The following is an 18,361-nucleotide window of genomic DNA, read 5'->3' on the forward strand; positions in this document are numbered from 1 at the left end:
ATATCTATGGCACCAGAAAGCCAGACAAGGAATAATGGATGGAAGCTGACCAAAAAGAGATTCAACCTGGAAGTGAGGAGAAGCTTTCTGACTGTGAGAGCGATCAACCAGTAGAACAGCTTGCCAGTGGAGGTCATGAGAGCCCCAACATTTGCAACCTTCAAGGGGAGATTGGACTGCCATCTGTCTCAAATGGTGTAGGAACTCCTGCTTGGGGGTGGGTGGGGGGGTTGGACTAGATGACCTACAAGGTCCCTTTCAATTCTAATTCTAAATCTAGCTAGAATGAAGATTTTCTACTTGCCATGTTCACAATGTATTATTCGTGGAATAGTATATTTTATATTAGCATAGTAAGAATTATCCAAAACTGGATAAAGTGGAGGAGATATGAGTTTTTGCCATAGATTTAGATTAGATTAGATTAGATTTATTGGATTTATATGCCGCCCCTCTCCGCAAACTCGGGGCGGCTCACAACAAGGTAAAAACAATACATAATAACAAATCCAATACCCACCAATCCAATTACAATTTAAGCTAAAAAATTCATAAAAAACAACCCCAGAATATTAAAAAACAAGCACACAATCAATCTAACACCAAAACAACATGGGCAAGGGGGAGATGTTTCAGTTCCCCCATGCCGGACGGCAGAGGTGGGTTTTAAGGAGTTTGCAAAAGGCAAGGAGGGTGGGGGCAATCCTAATCTTGGGGGAGCTGGTTCCAGAGGGTCGGAGCCACCACAGAGAAAGCTCTTCCCCTGGGTCCTGCCAGACGGCATTGTTTAGTCGACCGGACCTGGAGAAGGCCAACTCTGTGGGACCGAACCGGTCGCTGGGATTCGTGCGGCAGAAGGCGGTCCCGGAGATGATTCAAAACACTTTTTTAAAGTGAAAGATTTAATATTATTTGTAAGCATGTTCATTTTTCTTGTATAGTATTGTAAGTTTGTAAGTACCGTATGTTAATTTTTCTTGTATATTATTGTCTCTTATACTTTCTCATTTCTTACTTTCCACATCTGAACAGGATATGATGTGACTGGCGTATTCATGAACAACTGGGACTTGGTGGATGAAAAAGGAATTTGTCAAGGCAATCAAGATTATGAAGATGCATATAAAGTGTGTCAGATACTCAATATTCCATTTCGCCAAGTTTTCTATGTTAAAGAATATTGGAATGAAGTGTTTAGGTAAGAGAATTGCTGAAGGAAAACTTGTGTGACCGGGAAGATTAATAAGAGAAACAAAGTTAATGGGTTTCCTATGTAGGCTTTGCAAGCTTCCTTGGTTAGTTCTCTCCTCTACTGCTCTTTATAATCTAGCAAAGTATCAAAGCTCTATGCTTTGGTTAGAAAAGTCTATATAAAGAATTTTAGAACATTCTGAAGTCTATAACAAATCTCCTTTGCCTCTGGAAGTAAAAGCAATCCACCATGGATTTGAAGGAAGTTTATTTGAAGAGCCACCAATGATAAACTAAAGATGCAGACTTTCTTGAGTTGAATTTTATTTCTGATGTGTATAATACAGGCACATGGTTTTCCTGGGGATAATATGGAAGTAATGGTAGCCCTTGACTTACACCCATTCATTTGGTAACTGTTTGATGTTAGAACAGCACTGGAAAAAAATTACTTACAGCCAGTCCTGTCGCAGCATCCACTTGGTCGCATGATTAAAATTTGGGCACATGGCAACTGCATATTTTTATGATGGTTGCAGCATCCCAGGGTCATTTGAAAAACACTATTATAAACCAATCCTTTTTTTCATTTTTAAATGATTTAAAATAAGGCGCTAATTATAAACTGAAACAACCTCAGTAAAATCTGGTCAGGGCAAAGAGATTTCTCTATTCTGTTAGCTGCTTCTGATGAATTTGATATGATTCAGGTTTTAGCTTTATATCAAGTAACTGGGATTCTTGGTGGAGCAGTAAACATGCCTCTGCATTTCCAAAAATTCGTAATCATTGTAGTGTATTTTTTTTCCTTACCTACAGCTATCTTTTAAAAAAAATATTTTTATTGTTTTTCAAAAGGACAGACAAAGACATACAACACTAAACATTTAAGGAGCTGCCATTGCTCCGCTTGTCGTCGAAGTCTAACTAATACAAAAATATAAAAACCCTAACTGTTATCAGATCAATACAGAAATGCCACATGTGTAGATTACATTCTTATTAAATTTAACTCTATGTTTTTAATATTAAGCCTATTAATTAAATTTCTTTATCTATTAAAATATTGTATACTTGTACAAAGAGAAAAAAGAAAATATTAGTAATACAGAAAAAATAAAATAAACTCTTCTAACTTGGTTATACTATATACTATTTCATTCTATCTTATAATTTTTCAATGGTTATATATTCTTATATGTTTAATTATTAATACTATTTTTAAAATTCCACCACTCATATACTTTGTCCCATATTTTGTAAAATTCTGTTTCAGTTTGATTATTCAAACGTTTAGTCATCATATCTAATTCTGCACATTCTATAATTCTTTTAAACACTTCAACATCTTTTGGTATTGTCTTTTCTTTCCATTTCTGTGCGAATACTATTCGGGCCGCAACCAATATATGTATTATTAAATAATAAATTTCTTTTTTATACTTTGTATTTGAAATGCCCAATAGAAAAAATTCAGGAGATTTTTTAATCTTCTCCTTTGTTATTTCATTTATCCAATTCTCCACTTTGTTCCAAAATATTTTAGTCTCAGGACACGTCCACCATGTATGATAATATGTGCCAATTTCTTTTTTATATTTCCACCTACAGCTATCTTTTAAATGAATATGAAGTTGGACGGACACCTAATCCTGATATTATATGTAATAAAAACATCAAATTCAATTATTTCCTACACTATGCTATGAATAACATTGGTAAGTTCTCGTTTCAGTGGTGATTTCTGTTCTGAAAAACCTAGGTGTGGAATAAACCTGAAAATCAGTGCTAATTTGGCATATAATCTTTTTACAGCCTATCAAGATCTGGCTTTTCAGATCAATTTGTGTCTTAATTGAAGGTGCAGTCATACACTTTTGTATTCAGAGAAAGTATTACTGAATTCAGTGGAGTTTCCTCCTACCAAAGTGGTACAGAAGAAAGTCATAAAAAACAAAAGTCGTGAAATAAAAGTATCTAATTTGCCTTTGTTTTTTCCAAATCTATTCCAGGAGCTGATGCAATAGCAACTGGACACTATGCAAGGACCTCCCTGGAAGATAATGACGTTTTCCAGCAAATATACAACGAAAAACCACGAGGACTTTTCAGAAATAGATTTGAAATAAGAAACGGTAAGTGCTCCCCTGTTTTAATCCAGATTAGATATGTAGCATCCATTCTCTGCCATCCAGATCATGGTTGTCCCAAAGGTGTTTTCAGGAGGTAACTGAACTTTCTTGTTTTTCTTTGAAGACATTTCACTTCACATACAAGAAGCTTCCAACAGATTTCCAGAAAAATTACAGACTACAGTAGATGGCTGGAGAATTCTGGGAATTGAAATCCATAAGGTGCCATAGGTTGCCAAGTTTGGGGACCCCTGGACTACAGGAACAATCATATTCATGTGCAAGATTGAAAAACACTGTTCTAAGTTCTGTTGTGACTTTACAGAAAGATACAAAAATCAATCTAAGTCCACTTGAAGGTAAGAGAAACAGCTTGACAGATCCATGACATGGATCCTACATGGCATCGGACCAGAATACCTACCGCCTTCTGCCACATAAATCCCAGCGGCCAATTAGGTCCCACAGAGTTGGCCTTCTCCAGGTCCTGTCGACTAAACAATGCCGTCTGGCGGGACCTAGGGGTAGAGCCTTCTCTGTGGTGGCCCTGGCCCTCGAATCAACCTCCCCCCTGGAGATTCAAATTGCCCCCACCCTCCTTGCCTTCTGCAAGATGTTAAAGACGCATTTATGCCACCAGGCATGGGGGGACTTATCCTCTTTCCCCCCCTCCCCCATCTCTCTGACCCTAGCATTTGAGAATGGTGTGATTGTGTAGAATTGAATGTTTTTTAGTAATAATGGGTTTTTAAATTAGTTTTAATATTGGATTTGTATCATATTGTATTTTGTTGCTGTTGTGAGCCGCTCCAAGTCCTTGGAGATAATAATAATAATAATAATAATAATTATTATTATTATTATTATTATTATTATTATTATTATTAATTATGATGATGATGACAGGGTAGTTTCTTCCAGGGTGTTCTTTTCTGCACCCAGGACATCCTATTACATCTATTATTTACTTGTTTGTTTGTTTGATTGATTTTTATGCTGCCCTTCTCCTTAGACTCAGGGCAGCTTACAACATGTTAGCAATAGCACTTTTTAACAGAGCCAGCATATTGCCCCCACAATCCGGGTCCTCGTTTTACCCACTTCGGAAGGATGGAAGGCAGAGTCAACCTTGAGCCGGTGATGAGATTTGAACCGCTGATCTACAGTCAGCTTCAGTGGCCTGCAGTACAGCACTCTACCTGCTGCACCATCCCAGCTCACTTATTGATCAGCTTGCAAATTCTTACATCACTATCTGCCAGAAACACAAAGCAAATGTCCGTTAGTCCCTGACTTAAAACAGTTCATTTAGTGCATGTTAAAAGTTACAACGACACTGGAGAAAGTGACCTATGACTGTTTTTCACACTTTATGACTGTTGCAGCTTCCCCATGGTGACATGATCAAAATTTAGATGCTTGGCAACTGACTCACATTTAGGAAAGTTGCAGTATTCTGGGGTCATGTGATCACCTTTTGCAACCTTTTGACAAGCAAGGTCAATGGGAAAGCCATATTAATTTTACAAACAATTCACTTAAATATGGCAAGAAAAATTGTAAAATGGGGCATAGTTCCCTCTAAGCTGAGCAGTGAGCAATTGCTCACTTAAAAATCATCATCAACTCAGAGTTTTCCAAACCTGCCCAGAAGCCGAGAGGGAAAGTGTGAGAGGGAAGGAGAGAGAGAGGAAGAGAGGAAGAGAGAGAAACAGATAGAAAAAAGAGAGGAAGGAAAAGAGAAAGAAAAAGAATGGGAGTAAGGAAGAAAGAAAGAAAATCAAAATCTAGTTTGAAACTAGCTCAACTATTTAAGTGGCATTTTGATATTGATAGAGTTGCCCTATTATGAGCTCACTGTTATAGACACACAGTACAGTATTTTATTTTGAAATTCTCTGAGTCAAAACAGGGTAGGTTTTTTTATTTGTTTGTTTGTTTGTTTATTTATTTATTATTTCTGTGCCGCCCAGTCCCGAAGGGACTGCCGCTCAGACACTATACTTTTCCGTCCACCCCCCCCAAAAAATTAGAGGGAACACTGAAATGGGGCAAAACTCAACAAATTTCTCAATTAACAACATAAATTTTGGACTCAATTACGGTCATAAGTTGAGTATCATGTTTAAAATCCCTAATGAAAATAACCAAAGATAATTTTATTTCTTATCATTACTTTTGCTTATGGCTAAAGCTAATGTTTTAACCAAGCCATTTGCTATATGTAGACACTTCCTGCATTGAAATTTTTTAAGGATATAAGTTCAAAAGAAGCTGACTTGCTAATAAATATCTTTCCTATTATAAATGCTATTAACATAGGTTCCACACCAATTAGTAACGCGTTCATTCAATTAATATGAATAAATAAAGAGATGTTCCTATCCTGTGAATATCTGTTAAGCAGAGTCAATCCAGTAAACTGAAAGTTCATGAAACCAATGCCTGTTTGAGGCAATATGGTACAATAATTTGAAGGGGTGCTGAATAATAATTTGGTTCCTGTAGGGAAAAAAAGTGAATCCCAGGTATGTTTGTTTATTAAATTTATATGCCACCCATCTCACTAACCATTATAAATGTTACAATAGTAATGTATGATGTACTATTGCAATTTCAGATTTTCACCTCCTGACTGAAGAAAAATTTGATTTTGACCTTTCACTATCTCCCACAAGGTAAAATTAGCATTAAAATCAAGGTGCATTAAGAATGGAGAGAAGTATGTGGACCTGACTTAATTTATCTCCGTTATAGTGGAAATGAAGATGAAGTTTTTATTGGACCAGTGGGCCATAAAGAAAAATGCATTGCTGTGCACCTTGAATCCCACAAAGAAAGTCAAATTCGATCACATGCACGTGACCTCCCTTGGAGCCCTCCTGCAGGAGATCAATTTGTGGAAATATTTAAAGAAGCTCACTTGCTAGCTCTGCAGCTTAAAAATGGAAACAAAATAGAAAAAAATAATACTATTCGTCTGAAGGAGGAAAAGACAGCGATTGTTGAAAAGTTTGTGAAAGAATCAAAGTCAAAACTGAAAATCTTTGAAAAAGGAATAGGGGCAGATAAAATTCCAACAAACACTAGAAGAGAGACATACTGTCTTTGGGAAAGCCCAAGCAAACAACTTCAGAAGGGTTTACGGCAACCTGTCGCAATAATGGACAGCCCACGTTCTCCCCAAGTGTCTCTAAATGCCCCAAGTCCTGCTAAAACAGACAAGTTACATAAAATGGACACTGTATCCTCACCCCAAGCAAAGAATAACACAAGCCTTAAAAAAAGCAAATTTCAGACTGTAAAAGCATCACCTGCACTTAGAAATAACAACTACTTAGTAGCAGGCGAGGTAAAGGTTTTTATTTTGTATTATACCTAAGCTTTCAGTTGTGTCATGATATTGCAATCTAATTCTAAGTAGAATAGAATTTTTCTGTCTACTTGGTATGTAAATCTGTGAGTTTGTTGATATTTTATGTTTCTGTTTTTGAGAAAGCATGTAGCTCTGTGCTCCTGATTTTTAAGGTTATTGTTTGAATCTGAAACATTTGTGTATTTCCTGGATTGGTCAGAATGTTAGTTGAAAGTGATGAGTATTGGTAGATATCGATTGAGGCTAGGATAATTTATTAAGCAATGGTGTAGAGTTTGCTTAGGCGGGAGGTGATGGCCTACTAGGTGACCTACAAGATCCCTTTCAACTCTCTTAATCTAAGAATCTTATTGCTTATTTAAGTGCCTAATGTTTAAGAGCCGTGGTAGCATAGTGGATAGAATGCAGTACTGCAGGCTACTTCTGCTGACTGCTGGCTGCCAGCAGTTCAACAGTTTGAGTCTCACCTGCTCAAGGTTGACTCAGCTTTCCATCATTCTGAGATTGGGAAGGGGCAATGTGCTGACACTAATCCGCTTAGAGAAGGATGTAAAGCACTGTGAAGTGGCATATAAGTCTAATTGTTATTGCTAATGGTGTTACTGCAAAAATGCATTTAGCCTGACATTTGAATTAGAAACTTTGAACAGGAGGGGAGAGCAAAACTTTAAAGATGCCAAGTAAGAGAGTTACATGAGAGAACCTGAGGCTTTTGAAGATGGTTTATCAGTTGTTTCCCCAATTTCTTGAAATATAGTTAGTTCTGCTTTGACATAAATAGACCTTCAAAGGTTCTAGTTCAAACCTTTTTGGTGTGCCTGGTTATGAAACATGACTATGAACTGGTATGCCATTTTGAATGAGTCAGCAGTGGAAAGGAGCTTTGTCTTCATAAGAAGAGACATTGCAAAGCAGAAGACCTGCCTTTTAAATTCAAAGTCATTCCAAAGTCTGACCAGGTCACACCGTTATCTTAAGACTTAAATGAATGTTTTAATTCATGCTGATTCATTGTGAAGTATTCAGTATTACTTGAGACAAATGCTTTTCAATATACAGTGTTCCCTCGATTTCCGCTGGGGATGCGTTTCGAGACCGCCCGCGAAAGTCGAATTTCCGCGAAGTAGAGATGCAGAAGTAAATACACCATTTTTGGCTATGAACAGTATCACAAGCCATCCCTTAACACTTTAAACCCTTAAATTACCATTTCCCATTCCCTTAACAACCATTTACTCACCATTATTACTAGTACTCACCATTGAATAAGACACTTAGTGATCCTGATATTTATAAACATAATTATTTATTAACAATAATTACTTTGTTTGTTATTTATTTGCAAAAATTATTAGTTTGGTGATGACATATGACGTCATCGGGTGGGAAAAACCATGGTATAGGGAAAAAAACCATGAAGTATTTTTTAATTAATATTTTTTGAAAAACCGTGGTATAGGCTATTCGCGAAGTTCAAACCCGCGGAAATCGAGGGAATACTGTACTCTACACTTCCAACTGTATTTCAGACAGTTGTATACTTTGGAGAGTAGGGAGAGCGTAAATGAATTGGATTTCATAATATTGGAATGTTTAATATTTGCATTCTAATAACATATCACTTGATCCCCTTAACTAATAGCCTGATTATAGTTTGATGGCAAAACTATTCAAGATAGTTTTCATTTAATAGAAATAACATGAGATTTTTGTATTCTGATATTTATTTGTTTTACAAATATTTCAAATCCAAATCTTGCAGCCCAAGCAAGGAAAATTGCCTAGTTCTTCCAACAAGATTTACTCGAACAGTATGGGATCATCTGAAGATTTGCTCTCTGACAAATCAAGCGTAGCTTCAGATGCAGGAGAATTGTCATTTTCTACCAGTTCATCCATGCCAAGCAAGAGAACTCTCCCTACTCCCAGCAAGGTGAATACTTTTTAATCAATCAATTTGGATGTTCAAATACATGTCATTTCAGTATTTTATCTGAAAGTACTTTTTCCATGATTTAAACTTTTAACATAACAAGTTAATTAAAAAATACATTTTAACTAGTGTATCTTTGAGAACTGTTTTGATTTTCTCCCATGCAATGTATCAAGATGAGAAAATTGATACAGAAATGTAATTTGCGAAGAAGCAAGTTCTGTCTAATTTGACCTTATTTTTTATACTAAACAGAAGAAAATCCATATGCTATTAATGAAGCAGTACCCAATCTTTCTCCCTCTGTGGACCAACAGTGTGGGCAGTGTTCCCTCTAATTTTTGGGGGGGCTGGGCGGAAAAGTATAGTGTCTGAGCGGCAGTCCCTTCGGGGACTGGGCGGCACAGAAATAATAAATAAACAAACAAACAAACAAACAAACAAATAAATAAAAAACCCACCCTGTTTTGCCTCAGAGAATTTCAAAATAAAATACTGTACTGTGTGTCTACAACAGTGAGCTCATAATAGGGCAACTCTATCAATATCAAAATGCCACTTAAATAGTTGAGCTAGTTTCAAACTAGATTTTGATTTTCTTTCTCCCTTACTCCCTTTCTTTTTCTTTCTCTTTTCCCTCCTCTCTTTTTTCTATCTGTTTCTCTCTCTTCCTCTCTTCCTCTCTCTCTCCTTCCCTCTCGGCTTCTGGGCAGGTTTGGAAAACTCTGAGTTGATGATGATTTTTAAGTGAGCGATTGCTCACTGCTCAGCTTAGAGGGAACCATGATTGTGGGAAAGGAGGGGCATGGTTTTGCACATGCATTACTTGCCTGGTCTGGTTCCCAACGGACCCGGCATTGGGTCACAGACCAAAGGTTAGGGACCTCTATTATAATGGAATGGAAGAGATAACCATGTACAATTATTCAGGTAGAGAGATGCAATTTGATGAGGAAAAAAAATCAAAGCATAATGGTCAGAATAATATACCTGATTGTATTTTTTTAGCATACAGCCAAATAATTTATCATTGTCTTTACAGTTGGAAATGAAAACGAGACAACTGAAACCTACTAACGTTCATAGGGGAAGAAATACTTCATCTTCCTCCTCTATTTCCAGCACGAATTCAAGTTTCAATTCAAGTCTGTCAATTTCTCCTAAAAGTGGAAGTGGTAATTATTCAGTTGTAGTTTGATTCTAGTGCATAGCATGGAATGGGAACTGTGACTTAATGAAAACATGTTCAAGTAGTCAGAGTTGCACACTGAGTGGGGAAGGGGAAGGCAGGAGCCACAGCTATTCATAGAAGACAAAACTGCATTAAAGTACAATGACAGTGATGCTTCTCTTGAGTTAATTCTTCAACAGCACAAGCATCTTAGCAGCATTTTAAAAGTGTGAAATTTAATAGCAAATGCTTTTAAATATGTTAAAACTGATTGTAAATGTATCAGAACATAAAAGACAAGTACAATAAATCACAGTAGTACACCTACTTAAGAACCTAATTTATTCTGTGACCAGGTTCTTAAGTAGAAACGTTTGTAAGTAGAAGAAATTTTTCCCATAGGAATCAATGTAAAAGAAATAAAAGCTCGGAATTTGGGTGGGAGGAGGAGGAGGAAGAAGAGGAGGAGGACAGTCGCTGCCAAAGGAAGAAGGTGAGGTGAGGGGAATAAAAAAAATCCCAACTTTAAGGCTTAAAAAAAAAAGGACTCTGAGGCGGCGAGGAGGAGCACGTGCCTCCCATACACCCGGTGCAAAGCTGCCTCCCATACACTGCACCAGAGAGAGAAAACCAGGGGGAATGGCAGGAAGCTGGCCAGGTCTTCGTGCCGCTCTCAAGTTTCCTGGGAAATTTTTCCGGCCTTGGGTTTTAAGTAGAAAATGGTTCTTAAGAAGAGGCAAAAAAATCTTAAACACCCGGTTCTTATCTAGAAAAGTTCTTAAGTAGAGGCGTTCTTAAGTAGAGGTACCAGTGTACTGCTCTATCAAATAAATATCTCTAAGAATTATACAGATCTAAGTCTGAATTGCTCCTATCTGGTTTGATTCATGGGTAATGATGTCTTTAAAATGTGTTGATTAATATTCTAATTAAGTAAGAACAATGACTTGTATGTTCATAGCAAGACAAAGCTAGGTTCAGATGCTATTTTAAGACATAAATAAACTTGGTGACCCAGATGGATAATACGTGTGAAATAAAGGAAGTAATCTTATTTTCTTATATGGCTTCAGATTCCTTTGTGACAGTAGCATCCTCCTGGATTGCTCCAGTGGTTGGGGTGAAGGGTATTGGGGTACAGTAACTCTAGTCCAGCCAAAGTGATCACTTATAAAATAATATATGTCTGGGGACATATGGAATGCTGTTATCTATTTTTCATTTTTGCATGCAGCATCATGACAAATATCTGCTAGTAGGGATACAGTTTGCACAAGGAGCACACATTGTTTTTGTGATTTTATATACAGTGGTACCTCTACCTAAGAACGCCTCTATTTACGAACTTTTCTAGATAAGAACTGGGTGTTCAGGATTTTTTTGCCTCTTCTCAAGAACTATTTTTCACTTACAAACCCGAGCCTTCGAAACTGTAACCGGAAAAGGCAGGGAGAAGCCTCCATGGGACCTCTCTAGGAATTGCCTGGGGGGGAACAGGGCCGGAAAAGGTGGGGAGAAGCCTCCGTGGGGCCTCTCTTGGAATCAACTGGGAAGAATCAGGGCCAGAAAAGGTGGGGAGAAGCCTCCATGGGGCCTCTAGGAATCTCCTAGGAGGAAACGGCCTCCACCCTCCCTGTGGTTTCCCCAATTGCACACATTATTTGCTTTTACATTGATTCCTATGGGAAAAATTACTTCTTCTTACAAACTTTTCTACTTAAGAACCTGGTCATGGAACGAATTAAGTTCGTAAGTAGAGGTACCACTGTACAAACATGTTTATTGCTATCCGGAATATTGTAATGGACTGGTGCCTATTTTTGTGATATTAAAAAAAAAGCTTGATTACAATTATGATAATGCAGTCTGTACTCTCTTATTTCCTAGTCAGAACAAGGCACTCTTCTGTAACAAGCAAGATTTCCATAGTTAAACCTATAAGAGGATTTTCAGTGAATGCTGCCCACTCTGATGCATCTGGAAAACAACCCACAACCAAATGTGCTAAAGGAAATCCTGTGAATATACCCAAATATAAAGCTAGCCTGAAATCTGAGAGTGCAGGCAGTAATCTGCAGAAAAGTTTAGATTCTGGTCTTCAGAAAGTATTATCAAAAAACATATCAGGAAATGCAAATACAAGTTCAAATTTCAAACTTAACTCTAAAGCAGCAGCTCCAAACCTAAAGCGAGGTAAGGAAATTAATCTTAATGCATTAAATTATGCTAACTTTTGGAGAATGTTGATTCTGCGCTTAACATGCCATTGTACACGCTGGCAAAAAAAGAGATTAGAATTACATTAAGCAATTGAATATGTATCGAAGAAAATTAATGTGAACACTTCAACTGTATTTTCTGCTTAATTTTTTTTTCTTCAGAAAATGAAGTCACCAGAGTATTGCAATCAAATCCAGTATTATCCAGTAGCAATATTAAAAGGTAAATTTCTAAATGATGATAGCTACTGTTTTCCACTTCAATTGTTAGTCTTCATTGAACTGTTCTATAACATAGGTGGAACCAACTCCCCCCAGAGATTAGAATAGCCCCCACCCTCCTTGCCTTTCGTAAGCTTCTTAAAACCCACCTCTGTCGTCAGGCATGGGGGAACTGAGATATTCTTTCCCCCTAGGCTTCTACAATTTATGTATGGTATGTTTGTATGTATGATTGGTTTTAAAATAAGGGTTTTTAGCTGTTTTAGTATTGGTTTGTCGCATGTTGTTTTTACCACTGTTGTTAGCCGCCCCGAGTCTATGGAGAGGGGCGGCATACAAATCCAATAAATAAATAATAAATAGGTGAACTTTCATAGAATCCAAATTGTTTAATTTCCTGTGAAAACAAATGAAGACACTGTCAAGCTATCCTGCAGTGTTATAATATCCATATATTTAGATAATTTCCATGCTTGCAATTTGCAGAGAGAACTGTAATAAGCTTGTCAGAAATTTCAGAGGTTGGTAATAAGTGGGCTAGGCAATTGGCAAGCTTTAGGTTTGCCTGTTAAATAATTGTTAAGCTTAATTATAAAGTACAGGTGACTTGGAACCCTATAAAATAAGGTTATTTTTATCTCACCCTCAATACTGTTTGTAAGTGTGTGTTGATGATAAAGTTTAATTGCGTATATTTTACATTTAGAGGCACTCAACTATATATTTTAAGCTTTGTCCAATCAGATGTTATATATATTTCATGTAATATTAGAAAATTTAACCTCAAAATTCTGCCAAAAGCTGGCATTAATAAGCTATATAATATTTGAATTGGGTGCAATTGGTTGTAATCAAAACTGCACTGTTAATGTAGATTTGCTAACAGATTGGGTTCTTTATATTTCCAAGAATGTAAAAGTTGTGCTTAGTCAATGTTTTAATTATATATTTTCTACTTCTAGCTAATAGATCTGAGCTCTCCTTTGATCAAACTAAGTCCTGAAGGAAATAAAGAAAATTTACCTCTTCTGAAATTCTGATTTTTAAAAAATGGTTTTTAAACTTGGAAAAAGTCTAGAGTTAAGCAACTAATAGTTCACTGGAAAAGAGTGAAAAATGGTTCACTGGAAAAAAGACATTAAAATCGGGAACTTGAAATGTTGATATATTTCTGCTAAGAAAAATAGAAAATAGATGGACTTTTTTACATTATAAGCAATTTTGGTTGTAATAAATGTATTTCCTGGTAAAAATATTTGTTTCAAAATTGTACAAAGTAAATTGTAGATGTTTGTCAAATATGTTGAAATAAAGTTAAGCATTTTAAATATTGATTCCACTCTTTCATAATTACTGCAAAATATTCAGAGTCTCTGAAGACAATCACAATTCAATATCTGTAAGAATGGCAAATTCTTAAATGCAGAACTATTTACGGCAGGACAGAATGTGTGTCTGACTTTTCCTTTATAGTCAACAACTACTTGTGCAAAAAGGAATGAGTTCTCCAAAATTTAATTTTATTCATTAATTTGAATAATTCAATAGAAAACTGCAGTATACTGTCCCAAAGTACCTTCAATCGTGTTTCAGTTTTTAAAATTATATTCACCTGTCTGGCTAAAAAATGTAGTTAGCAGCAACTGGCTGCTACTAACTGGGCGTTAGACCCAAACCTTCCATTTCTAACTGGCTTGTCAAGGCAATTCATGTTAGAAAAGTAGTTTGCCTCATAAAATTCCTTATAGCATGAATAATACAAAAATTTTGAAACAAAACGACCATCACATTTCTTTATCTTATTGCAACAACTCAGATGTAGGTGACGTTTTGTCCTATAACATAAAATCGGAGTTGCATATTTTGTTCTCATTATCAAAAGGAAAGAAATGATAACATAAAATACTATTAAGTCATTTCTCTGTTTTTTTGAAGTATTTTTTTTGTTTTAGAGCAATTTTGGTAGCCAATCTCTGCTGTGTTTGACCCATTTCTCTCCCCCCCCTCCCTTCACAAGAACGGAGAAATTGGACGAGAGATTACAGAACAGTAAGCAGGCACACAATAGGAAAAATACTACTGCCTAGTGTACTTCTGGCTCTCAGCTCTGGAATCAATGCATTGCAGTGTATATTCTCAACACTCTTGTGATCCCTTCCTCTCCACATTTTCCAGTCTGCATTGTGTGTGTGTGTGTGTTACCTACTTCTTCCAACAGGATTTATTCAAATAATATGGGATCATCTGAAGATTTGCTCTCTGACAAATCAAGCATAGCTTCAGATGCAGGAGAATTGTCGTTTTCTACCAGTTCAGACTGTTATGCTGCTTTCCCACACCTGTCAGTGATATCAGGGTAGCTGCCCAGCAAAATCAGATTTCCCATTTCACTGCATGGCCTCTGTTCTGTCGGGCTCTCTGGTAGAATCCTCCCAAAAATTCACAGGTACAAATTTCAGACACACACACGTTTGAAAATTCAAAATAATGTTCTTTATAATGAAAATTCACTTAAACTAAGTCCTCTTTTGGTATAGCAAAGAGCACTAGTCTCCAAACAAACTGGTAATTTATACAAGTCCCTTATCAGTCCTGTGATACTTAGCTTGCAGCTGTGAGGCAATTCAAAGTCCTTCTTTCACAAAGTGAAACGCACTTTGCGCTGGTTTAGTTTCAAAGCAGGGAAAAATCAGCACACAAAAAGTCAAAGTCAGTAACGCAGTCATGAACCACAACAATCAGATAATCCTCCACAATGGCCAAACCCACAGGCTGCTCTTTATAACAGCCTCACTAATTACCACAGCCCCACCCAACCACAGGTGGCCTCATTTTCTTTGATAATAATCTGTTTTTGTTGCCTATGCATCGCCCTCCGCATGCGTGGCTGTATCATTAACTCTTGTTCTGAATCCAAGGAGGAGCTAGATAATTGATCTCCTGAGCTGTCTGCCACACTCTCCTCCCTGTCACTCATGTCTTCTTGGTCAGAGGAGCCTTTATCATCAGATTCCACCGGGGCAAAACAGGCCTGCAGCATGTGGATGTCTCCCCCACATCCACAGTCCTTGGGGCAGGAGCTGGGCCAAAGCTAACCACAACAGCCTCCCATAATTTTTTCATATGGATTCATTAAAACATGTTGAGCTCGGAACAGATTTTGAAATGTGTTGGGCACAGTGGAAAAGGCTAGCAGGAAAGACGGAGAGACTAACTGATGCCCAGGTGAGAGTGGCTGTAGAGGACAAGGACCCTAGGTCACACCTGCACCAACTTCAGGCAGTTATAAAGCATCAGGCCAAACCCATTTCTGGTGAAAGGGATGAAAAATCATTAGGTAACAAGGGAAAAAAGGATACACGGCACCTTTACATTAAGGCTAACTGCAAATGAGGAAAAGTGTTAATTCTTATCCAGTGTTTTATCACATTTTAAGAAAGGTCAGGTGACCTGTCTTTACACAAGTTCCTTAAGATGGTTATCCAAGAATATGGGAATCATAACTAACAGAAGATAGTGTAGTCTTAAGAATAAAAAACCCCCAACCTCTTTATGATAGTCCTTTTCAAACTTGGCAACTTGATGTGTGGATTTCAATTCCTAGAATACTCCAGCCTACATGCTGTCTAGGGAAATTCTGGGATTTGGAATTGCTAAGCAGGGAAAATAATAGTTCATAAAAGTATGGAACTTGCCTTGGTGTAAAATAGAATATAATAGTATGGAAATAATGGGGTTGGAATGGAAGGGACCTTGAAGATGTTCTAATCCAGCCCTCTATTGAAGCACGATACCCCCTATACCTGGGAGTTCCAACCTTGGCAATTTTTAAGGCCTGTGGACTTCAACTCCCAGAGCTGGCTGAGGAACTCAACGAAGTCAACGAAGCAGTGGAAGTGATGTGCCGGTGCCTGGAGGCTGTTGGGGCCTGGATGGGTGTCAACAAACTCAAACTCAACCCAGACAAGACGGAGTGGCTGTGGGTATTGCCTCCCAAGGACAATTCCATCTGCCCATCGGTCAGTAGTTCCACCCTGGGGGGGGGAACTACTGACCCCCTCAGAGAGGGTTCGCAACTTGGGCGTCCTCCTCGATCCACAGCTGACATTGGAACATCATCTTTCGGCTGTGACGAGGCGGGCGTTTGCCCAGGTTTGCCTAGTGCACCAGTTGCGGTTCTATTTGGACAGGGAGTCATTGCTCACAGTCGCTCATGCCCTCATCACCTCGAGGTTCGATTACTGCAACGCTCTCTACATGGGGCTACCTTTGAAAAGTGTTCGGAAACTTCAGATCGTGCAGAACGCAGCCGCAACAGCCATCGTGAGGCTTCCAAGATTCGCCCACGTTTCTTCAACACTCTGGCTTGCATTGGCTGCCGATCACTTTCCGGTCACAATTCAAAGTGTCCTTTAAAGCCCTACATGGCATTGGACCAGATTACCTCTGGAACTGCCTGCTACCACACGAATCTCAGCAACCGATAAGGTCCCACAGTGTTGGCCTTCTCCGGGTCCCGTCGACTAAACAATGTTGTTTGGCGGGCCCCAGGGGAAGAGCCTTCTCTGTGGCGGCCCCGGCCCTCTGGAACCAACTCCCCCGGGAGATTAGAACTGCCCCCCTTCCCTCCCTGTCTTTCGTAAACTATTCAAGTCTCACTTATATCGCCAGGCATGGGGGAGTTGAGATATTCCTTCCCCCTAGGCCATTACAATTTATGCATGGTATGTTTGTGTGTATGTTTGGTTTTATAATAAGGGTTTTAGTTGTTTTAGTATTGGATTGTTACATGCTGTTTTTATCATTGTTGTTAGCCGCCCCGAGTCTACGGAGAGGAACGGCATACAAATCCAATAAATAAATAAATAAACTCTGGGAGCAGAAGTCCACAAGCCTAAGATGCCACGGTTGGAGACCCCTGCCCTATACTATTTCAGACAAGTGGCTGAGAAAGTCTCTTAGAAACCTCCAGTAATGAAGCACCCACAACAGGGGTCCCAAAACTTTTTACACAGGGGCCAGTTCACCATCCCTCGGACTGTTGGAGGGCCGGACTATAAAATAAACTGAACAAATCCCTATGCACACTCCACATACCTTATTTTAAAGTAAAAAACAAAATGGGATTGTACTTTTTAGAAGGAGGCGGGGGAGAAGTCTGAAATTCATATACTGTATTTTTCAGTGTATAACACACACCTGTGTATAAGGCGCACCTAGATTTTAGAGGAGGAAAACAAGGAAAAATGTATTCTGAACCAAATGGTGCAATATTATATTATTTAATAAAATACCAGTGTAGCAGAATGCTGTACTTTTTACAACCAAGTATGCTGTTTAAAACCATGTACACTTTTTACAAACTTCAAACTTGACAGCTTCAAGACTTATGGACTTCAACTCCTAGAATTCCTCCTTCAATCATGCTACCTCAGGAATGGGAGTTGAAGTCCACAAGCCTTAAACTTGCCAGGTTTGTAGACCCTTGCACTCCTAACTCAGGGGCTCTTCCAACTTGGAAGTTGGTCTCCAAACCTCTCAGGCAGCTTGCTTCAGGCAGGGGAAGCGGTGGCAACTCCTCAGATAAAGACTTTTTCCAGCGGTGGCCAGCAGCGGCTTTTCTGAGCGGTCAGCAGCGGCAGTAACAGCTTTCCTATTTTGCAAGCCAGGGAAGGAAAGGTGGGTGCTCTCGATCTCTACATGCGAGACAAACCTACCAAGGGAGAGAGGCACCCACACGACGAAAGATAGAAGCTCGGCTTTCTCCCATGCCGTAAAAGCAGGCATGGGGAAAAGCTGAGCTTCTGTCCTCCATCGCATGGGCACCTCTCTCCCTTGGTAGGTTTGTCTCGCATGTAGAGATCGAGAGCACCCATCTTTCCTTCCCCACCAAAGAAAGCAGCGTGGCGTTTGCAATGAGAGCCATCTCGGTTGCCCTCCCCATTGGGAGCCTCGCATGCTCAGAAAAGCCGCTGCCGCTGGCCCACACCGCTTACACAGAAGGCAGGATCCGAGGAAGCGGCGGCTGTAAGATTGGGAGCCTTGCGCCAAACGTGTGGGAACGAGTTGGCACCTAAGTCTTTGTGGTGGAAGACTGACCTGCAGCCCTAATTAGCC

The 18,361-nt window shown here is 38.7% G+C and overlaps 2 protein-coding genes across 2 annotated transcripts in view; both read left to right on the forward strand.

Annotated features, from left to right (window-relative positions):
* Positions 1-1,121, forward strand: part of LOC139168943 (proteoglycan 4-like) — a 53,846-nt gene extending 52,725 nt beyond the window's left edge. Inside the window, exon 30 of the mRNA XM_070754725.1 lies at positions 1,033-1,121. Coding sequence (XP_070610826.1) covers positions 1,033-1,039 — 7 coding nt within the window. The 3' untranslated portion in view covers positions 1,040-1,121. The remainder of the gene's footprint in view (positions 1-1,032) is intronic.
* On the forward strand, positions 1,072-13,576 carry LOC139169341 (G2 and S phase-expressed protein 1-like). Its single transcript, XM_070755347.1, has 11 exons — positions 1,072-1,198; positions 2,803-2,909; positions 3,204-3,326; positions 3,448-3,682; positions 5,944-6,001; positions 6,081-6,675; positions 8,462-8,632; positions 9,675-9,807; positions 11,691-11,996; positions 12,185-12,245; positions 13,207-13,576. Exons 4-11 carry the CDS (start codon positions 3,511-3,513, stop codon positions 13,208-13,210), a joined length of 1,500 nt encoding a protein of 499 aa, XP_070611448.1. The 5' UTR covers positions 1,072-1,198; positions 2,803-2,909; positions 3,204-3,326; positions 3,448-3,510; the 3' UTR covers positions 13,211-13,576.
* The last annotated feature ends 4,785 nt before the right edge of the window (positions 13,577-18,361 follow it).

Source organism: Erythrolamprus reginae, chromosome 6 (genome assembly GCF_031021105.1).
Source record: "Erythrolamprus reginae isolate rEryReg1 chromosome 6, rEryReg1.hap1, whole genome shotgun sequence".
Classification (NCBI taxonomy): Eukaryota; Metazoa; Chordata; class Lepidosauria; order Squamata; family Dipsadidae; genus Erythrolamprus; species Erythrolamprus reginae.

What these genes read in the sequence shown, in the direction of transcription:
- LOC139169341 (XM_070755347.1), top strand. Translation starts at nt 3,511, where the DNA reads ATGGCTGGAGAATTCTGGGAATTGAAATCCATAAGGTGCCATAGGTTG. An exon ending in ACTACTTAGTAGCAGGCGAG is followed by an intron (nt 6,676 to 8,461) that starts GTAAAGGTTTTT and finishes CAAATCTTGCAG; the next exon opens with CCCAAGCAAGGAAAATTGCC. An exon ending in CTCTCCCTACTCCCAGCAAG is followed by an intron (nt 8,633 to 9,674) that starts GTGAATACTTTT and finishes TTGTCTTTACAG; the next exon opens with TTGGAAATGAAAACGAGACA.